The sequence below is a fragment of the Sinocyclocheilus grahami genome, unplaced genomic scaffold (assembly GCF_001515645.1).
Source record: "Sinocyclocheilus grahami isolate Dianchi unplaced genomic scaffold, SAMN03320097.WGS_v1.1 scaffold327.1, whole genome shotgun sequence".
In the NCBI taxonomy this organism is placed as follows: Eukaryota; Metazoa; Chordata; class Actinopteri; order Cypriniformes; family Cyprinidae; genus Sinocyclocheilus; species Sinocyclocheilus grahami.
This window is the reverse complement of record NW_015505506.1, coordinates 1267112-1275794: the sequence shown is the minus strand read 5'-3', so window position 1 is coordinate 1275794 and position 8683 is coordinate 1267112. Positions and strand designations below refer to the sequence as shown.

General features: G+C 36.2%; 1 protein-coding gene across 1 annotated transcript in view; it reads right to left on the bottom strand.

Moving 5' to 3' along the window:
• LOC107602451 (AP2-associated protein kinase 1-like) overlaps positions 1–8683 on the bottom strand; it is a 54937-nt gene that overhangs the window by 32075 nt on the left and 14179 nt on the right. The window contains exons 3-9 of the mRNA XM_016294944.1: positions 7760–7902; positions 4944–5065; positions 4477–4558; positions 4204–4336; positions 2966–3069; positions 592–671; positions 289–446 (exon numbers count right to left, since the gene is read on the bottom strand). Coding sequence (XP_016150430.1) covers positions 289–446; positions 592–671; positions 2966–3069; positions 4204–4336; positions 4477–4558; positions 4944–5065; positions 7760–7902 — 822 coding nt within the window. The remainder of the gene's footprint in view (positions 1–288; positions 447–591; positions 672–2965; positions 3070–4203; positions 4337–4476; positions 4559–4943; positions 5066–7759; positions 7903–8683) is intronic.

Genomic DNA, 8683 nt, shown 5'->3' with positions numbered 1-8683 from the left:
GACAGCTCGGTAGGATTGAGTGTGTCAGGGGCTCAATAGCTCAGGCTCATTAGTGAGGTTTTAAAAGCTCTCTGTAATGACAAACTGATTGAGCCAGTGGGAATACTAGAGCCGCGTGTGTCAGCCAAAGACACATGCCGGTCAATGCAACGAGTGAGAGAAGAGAATAAAATTGAGAAAAAAAACTGAGCGTGCATGAAGGACTGAAGCCACACGTATGAGTTTGTTACAATGTGGATGCCTACATAGTGTTTGATTTTGGATGAAGGTGGATGTATGAACACTCACTGATTGGCTGGCTGGGTCCTGCAGGTGCACTGGCTCTTTTGCGTGGGGTGAGGGCTGGTTGGATGGGCAGGATGCCTGCGATTGGTTGAGCTTGACCAGCCTTGGGACGCTGCCGTGGCGCTATGGATGTCTCAGTCGTAGGGATTGGATCAGAGAGCCTGAATGACCAGAAAAGTTCAAGTCGAATCAGAACTACCACTCTATAAAAAATTATATGCATCCTAAAACTAAAGAAAAAAGTATGTAATAAAATGCAAAGTCACTTCAAACCGCTGAGACCACACAGATAAATGACAGCCTCACCTGGCTTTGTTTTGACTCTTCTTAGCCACGGCCTCACTGGCTCTGATTGGCTCTGGGAGTTTTGCTGGAATGGGTGAATTCTAGTGGAATGAGAGGGATATTGTTGCATTTAGTATTTGGTTGTCTTTAGTCAACATGAAACATTATCAACTCATTCCAGTGAAACAGGAAATTCAACACACATTTTCACACACAAACACAATTTTTATAGTTAATTGAAATAAAGCTGAAATAAAATAAAATATAAAAATTTGATAAAAAAACGTACACTTAAAAAACTTAAATATAACTTAAATATAACTTTTTTAGCTTGTTTTGCATTTAGTTAGGTTTTGGCGTGTTCGCCAGCACAAAAAAAGCTGAAAAGAAAGCATGCAGCCAGTTTGTTATTGGCTGTCTGAGACTGAAACTGTGTCATCCAGCGAGCTGTATCAACCTGCAGCCAGTTTCTATGTAGAGAGCTAGCTATTTGAATAAGACCACCTTTGAGCCATATACGGATATATTCACGGGTCTTGTGTCGACGGCCCACGGGAGAGAGGGGCGGGGTGCGCAGTAGCTCATTATCATTTAAAGAGACATGCACCGAAACGAGTCGCTGTGAACACAGCTGTTTTTGATATGGTAAAAAGTGTTATTTTACATGATCATTGAGAAATTATAACCAAAGTATGGTGCAGACATTTCATGAAGACAATAAAGAATCATACCGACTTGTGGAAAATGGGCATCCTATGTCCCCTTTAAAATTACTAAAACCATTTTGGTAACGCTTTACAATAAGGTTCATTAGTTAACTTCTTTAGTTAACATGAACTAAGCGTGAACAATACTTATACAGCATTTATTAATCTCAGTTAATGTTAATTATAACATTACTAATGCATTATTAAAATCAAAAAGTTGTATTTGTTAACATTAGTTAATGCACTGTGAATTAACATGAACTAACAACGGACGACTGTATTTTCATTAACAAAGATTAATAAATGTACTGTTCATGGTTCGTTCATGTTAGTTAATACATTAACTAATATTAACTAATGGAACCTTATTGTAAAGTGTTACCATAGAAACTAATAAGAATTACAAAAGTGCATAACAAAATTACTAAAATAAATACAAATATAAAAATAAAAGTGAATTCAAAATATTAACACACTCCAATGAATTGTGCATGAAGACCAGTAACATGAAGAAAGTATTTCAGTGTCATTTTTTTATTTCAGATTGACTTCAAAGTTATAAGTGAATTAAATAAAGTTATTTAATTAATTTAATTGTATTGTTATTTAAGAGAGTTACGCATAGAGGTGTTGCCAGTGTCACATCCTATGAAATCATCCTTCTTAAGTACATAATTTAATTTCCATGAATGTGTAAAAATATGTGAAGATGACGTCCTCAACAACAAAAGATGTGCATGTTGTTGGCACAAACACAAATGTGTAATGAAAGCACATGATTAGCTTTGATATTTATTTGTAGACGCAGTCTGCAGTCTGAGCCAAACATCCCTATGTCAGGAAAAACTGCAAAATAACCTTGAAATTGTATCGTCATTCCTGTATTGAACTCTTAACAGCATTTGCGGGTGTCGATGTTAATATGTCTTTGATCATGACTCAATGCTTCCATTATGCTATCAATACTGCTCAGAGTGGGAGGGGCCACTGGATGTGTGCCAGCTGGCAGCCACGAGCCACATTCCACTTCCTGTGCAAGCACTTACGATATCTAGGGATAGGCATGAATTAAGAAGTATGTGCTGAAATAAAGAACAAAAACCCTGTAGAGTGTGAAAAACGGGTGAGAAGATCAGGGCAAATGCACATGGTAGCTTGTGTAGTTATAGCACAGCAAACAGGGAGAGAGATCTTTACAGTATGAATGAGCAGGTCTTACGTGGATATTCTGTACTGGGCATTCTTTCCGTGCCAGTTTAAAGGCGAAATATGACACCTGGTAGATATCTGGCCTTATGTCAGGGTCTGGCTCAAGCATGTGACCTGAGATGGGAGAAATTAAACAAATCAAAACATAAAAGTGTACAGGAAAAAAAATAAAAATAATAAAAAGTGTACAGGTTTTGCTAAATCTTGAAAAATTTATTTTTATTGTCCCAGAGAATGAAAATTAATTTTATTAAAATAAAAACGTTTTTTTTTCTTTTTGTTATATGAAGGTAATATTGTATACATATATATATATATATATATATGCATTATGGTGTGCATTATTTTCTAATAATTCAATGGCCCATTGTCAATTATTCCTTACTCATAATACACTATAAATGTAATAAACTACCATTCAATAGGTTTAATATCAAACAGGGAGAGAGATCTTTACAGTATGAATGAGCAGGTCTTACGTGGATATTCTGTACTGGGCATTCTTTCCGTGCCAGTTTAAAGGCGAAATATGACACCTGGTAGATATCTGGCCTTATGTCAGGGTCTGGCTCAAGCATGTGACCTGAGATGGGAGAAATTAAACAAATCAAAACATAAAAGTGTACAGGAAAAAAAATAAAAAAAATAAAAAGTGTACAGGTTTTGCTAAATCTTGAAAAATGTATTTTTATTGTCCCAGAGAATTAATTTTATTAAAATCATTATTTTCTAATAATTCAATGGCCCATTGTCAATTATTCCTTACTCATAATACACTATAAATGTAATAAACTACCATTCAATAGGTTTAATATTTGTCTATTAATGTTTAACTATTTGTAATAGTCTCTTATGCTCGCCAAGGCTGCATTTACTTGATATAAACAGTACAATAAATACAGTATAGACAGGAATATTGTGAAATATTATTACAATTTAAAAGTGCTTTCTCTTTTTTAATATATTTTAAATAATTTACAAATGTTTTTAGCAGCCATTACTCAAGTCACATGATCCTTCACAAATCATTTTAATATGCTGATTTGGTGGTCAGTAAACATTTTTATCATTATCCATGTTGAGAACAGTTAAGCTGCATAATATTTTTGTGGAAACTGCTGCATTGTTTTTTTCAGGACAAATGTTGCTCAAAACAACAGCATTTATTTGAAATAGAAATCTTTTGTAACATCATAAATGTCTTTACTGTCACTTTTGATTAATTTAATGCTTTAGCTTTAATCCTTGAGGAACAATACAAAAATAATAATAATTTTACTGATCCCAAACCTTTGAACAGTAGAGTGCATAATATTTTTTTTTCATACAAAACATTTAAATCTACAATAATCTAAACAAAGACTGAAAAACAAACTACTTTAATATTTAATGTGTGAAAAATTGCATTTTTCAAAAAATGATGACTGTCCTTAGTTGTCCCACCGTCAGTTTTGCCCCTAATAATACTTGTATTTTTATTAATACAAACATTTACACACGTGAACAGAATATTTTTTGACATTATTTCCAATCAAGCTGTAATTTTTACCAAATTATGTAAGTGAAAATACAGTAACACTTTAGATTAAGGATCACTATTAACTAGTTGATTATTAGCATGCATATTACTAGCATATTGGCTGTTTATTAGTCCTTATAAAGCAAATATTACTGCCTTATTCTGCATGACAGACAAGCAATCATCAGCTGCACTTACGGATGAGACAGTGCATGTCGTGCGAGTAGCGGGAGTTGTCTGGGATGGTGAAGCTGCCGTCACAGATGGCCACCTGACTCTCTCCAAACGGCAAAGTGAAGTAACACAACTTATACAACAAGCAGCCCAAAGCCTGAAGACACAAATGAGCAAGAGTCATCAAACCCCCTTTGTGATGTTTCAAAATGCTATGCATATAATAATCAACTACAGAGAAAAAAGCTTTGGCTGCTGCTGAATTTTTCTCTAGCAGTCTTCACCTCTTTGACTCACCCATATATCTGCTTTAGTAGTGATAACTTTACCCCCATATAGATTCACCATTTCTGGGGCCCGGTATGAAAGAGTAGTGTACCTTCACACACACACACACACACACACACACACACACACACACACACACACACACAGAGTATAAGATTCAGTTGATACGAACACGTAAAACTGTGGTGTGTAAACCAATAAACCAGTGCTCACTTCTTGATTTCTTCTTCTACAGCCGCCACACCTTCTGTTTGTGGGTTCTGGGAGCGGTTAATGGCACTGCCAAAGTCACACAACACATAATGTCCTCTGTCATGCAGTAAGATGTTCTCTGGCCCGGTATGAAAGAGTAGTGTGCCTTCACACACACACACACACACACACACACACACACACACACACACACACAGAGTATAAGATTCAGTTGATACGAACACGTAAAACTGTGGTGTGTAAACCAATAAACCAGTGCTCACTTCTTGATTTCTTCTTCTACAGCCGCCACACCTTCTGTTTGTGGGTTCTGGGAGCGGTTAATGGCACTGCCAAAGTCACACAACACATAATGTCCTCTGTCATGCAGTAAGATGTTCTCCACCTAAAAAAACACAAAGAGAGCACACACATCTGTGCTACAGTCGGATATGCCCTAGTTTTTGTAAAGCTGAACTGAAATAGTTTTCTAACATCACAAATGAGCTCTAAGATGGCTAAAATTATAAAAGGGTACAAACATAATAAGCAAAAAAATCAGATATTGAAGGAATCGTTCACTCGATACATTTAAAAATATTAGAATTAGCATCGAGACATGTCACACCAGGCTGGACTCAACTATTTTCTATGGAGGCCGGTTTCCACCACTGAATACAAAAAAACAAGTAATTGGACATTTTTATCTCACAATTCAGACTTTTTTTCTAAGAATTGCATGATATAAAGTTGCAAGTGCACATTATAAAATCAGAATTGCGAGATTTTTTTTCTCGCAATTCCGAGTTTATACCTTGCAATTCTGACTTCTCTTCTCAGAATTGTGAGATATACTCATAATTGCGAGTCAAAGTCCAATTCTGAGGAAAAATTATTTTTTTAGACGTTATTGCTCAGAATTGTGAGTTTCTATCACGCAATTCTGACATTATAACTTGCAACTGTGAGTTTATATCACGTAATTCAGAGAAAAAAAGTCAGAATTGCGAGAAAAAAAGTCAAATGTAAGATAAAAAGTTGCAATTACCTTTTTTATTTCTATTCAGTGGCAGAAATTGGCCTCCATAGGTTTCTCTATGCTTTAGTTGAATGGAAAAGAACAGCCTAAAAATTATTCAAAATTTCACCTTCAGGGTTCGTACACATTTTTACCAATAACTTTCCATGACTTTTACAATATTCATGACCTAATGTTCCATTATTATTACAAGTATACATGTAAAATAAGAATAAATATCTATGTTCAAATATATCATAGCATATGTTAACTAAAATTAATGACTATTAATGCTACTTATTTGCTTTCTATTTGTTTTAATAATAAGTACAATCTGCAACTGTGCCAGACGCAGAGAACATATCATCACATCACTGAATATTATAATTTATTTAACCAATATTATCAACTAAACTCAGGACCTGAATTTCATTTAGGGAACCGTTTAGGTCTAACAGTAGCATTCAGGTACAGAAATATGCAGAAATTAAATAAACTGTAAATTAAAAACAGATTAATCCTTAAAATTAAAGTTACAAAAGTTTATAAGTCAAAAGCAGCGATTTATCTTTTTTTTTGTTTTTTTTTTGTCTTTTGTTGTTTGATTAACATTAATTACAGATGGCACCGCTTTATTAGGCTGCTGTCCCTTTAAGACCGACTGCACGGATCCAATATTCTGATACACACAAGTTTTCTTTCTCAAGCTTACATTCACTTAAAACAAAACTGACTGTGTTTATGAGGATACCCGCCAGGATGGGCATTTTGACATAATTTTGTGTGTATTTGGCCGCTTAAAGGGGTCATATGATGCTATTTTAAAGATCATTATTTTGTGTATTTGGTGTAACAGAATATGCTGACATGCTTTAATGTTCAAAAAACACATTATTTTTCAAATACTCTACATTATTGTAGGTCCTCTATGCCCCGCCTCTCTCAAACGCTTCGTTTTCAACAAAGTCCCTCCTTTGACAATTCAAAAAACTGTCGTTCATAAAATGCGTTGCACAAATTCGAACATCTGGGTTGTGCTGTTCTGTTGTAAATAAATCTTAACCAATGATTCCTAAATGCATCTACTTCCGAAAGACCAAATAAAGTGCTTTTGCTTTCGCACTGAAACACACAGCGTCTCCCTGACATGCTGCTTCAACACTAACTGCGGTTACTGAAACCACACCTTCTTTCTTTGCGTGCACATTTGGGCCGCATTATGCTAATATTTCCACATAGTGACATAGACATGTGGGGGCATGTTAGAACGAGCCGTTTTAGGTAGGCGTGGTTGACTCTTAACTTTTATAAAGAATATCTCTTTGGATTTGAGACTTTAGTCTTTGCAACTTTACAGATCTTCTTTATGCACCAAGAGCTTGTAACTCTCCAAAGAGAAAGGAAAAATTGAAATCGCATCATATGACCCCTTTAAGCCTAATAAGCTGCGAACAATAATTCAATTTGGTACTCGTGAGGTGTTTGCGAGGCGGCTTTATGTCCAAACGCTTTGGATGTGAGCGCACAGAAAACCTTTGTGGAGCGTGCCACTACCGAATGGTTTAAAAGGACTTAAAAAGATGTGCAAATGATACAGTTTTGTGATGATGCAACAGTGTGAAGAGGGTCAAAGAGAGAAGAAGAGAGAAGACGAGGTACCGCTGATTCACTCTTGTGACTGATTCCATCTGATATTCTGTGTGGATTTATTTACATCTAACCTACATGCTATATTAAATAAATGTTTGCGGCAATTTCCAGCATTATAAATGCGAAACCTGTGGGATTGAGTAAAACTAGGCGATATATGCGCGATCCCACACCGATCTGATTCAAAATGTATTCTATTGCACAGATATTTGTGAAATAATTTTCCTGACTTTTCCAAAACTTTCTGGGTTCATTGATTTTTCCAAAACCTTTCCAGGCCTGGAAATTGCTGTTTTGAAATTCCATGACTTTTTCAGGTTTTTCATGACCGTACGAACCCTGCACCTAGTCATACGGGTTTGGAACAACATGGAGGTGACTAAATTACAGATTATTTTATTTCTTAGAATAATAAAGGTGTAGAGTTCATACCTTGAGGTCCCGGTGGATGATGGGGGTTTTGCACTGATGTAGTCGAGCGACAGCTTCACATGTGTCACAGAAGATCTGCAGCACCTCCGTCTCACTGAATCCAGTCTGCAAGCGCTGGTTCATCAGGTTCACAACCTGCCCACCTGGATTATTACACACAAACACTGCATGAAAATACTGCATAGTAGGTCAAGACTAGTGCTGTGTTCGATACATCGATACAACGATACAACGATGTATCGTCACAGAGATTTGACGATATGAGTATCGATACAGCTGGCCCTGTATCGATATTGTGGCATGTGTGCAGCAGTGGACCGCGCTTAATTTGAATAAGACAGCACCATTTAAAATGGAGTAGAAAAGTGTGAGGTTTCTAAAAAATAATGAATAGAGCATAATATATAGGTTACAACAAGGTTTAATCTGGCCGCAGAGGAACACAACCGGACTTGCTTGATATAAAGAGACGTAATCCCCGAAACAGAGCTTCACACTTGCACAATACGGAAATATCTGCTAAGCGTGCTACTTATCTTTGTCAACCTGGCAACCATGTGCACACAAGCTCTCTCTCCACTGTGGATAAACGCGCTTGCTTTCTGAAAACAGCGGTAAGCTTGCAGTTTAGCGATCTCCACTTCAATATTCTATTCTCAGAAAAGTGTAATTCATCAAGTGTTTATTTACACAAGAGAGAGAGAGAGAGAGAGAGAGAGAGAGAGAGAGGCTGTGTATGTATGAATTACCACCGTTTTGTCACATTTCTCTATTAACAGTGAAGCTGTGGCTTTAATTCCTTTAGAAACGATGATGTTACCAGCTCCTTGTTGAGAAAGATAATGTAGCTCTTGAGCGATTAAGCTATTTTATTGATAAAATTGCGGGGCAGCGCTAAAAAGTTTGTGTTGCTGAATGTCTGTG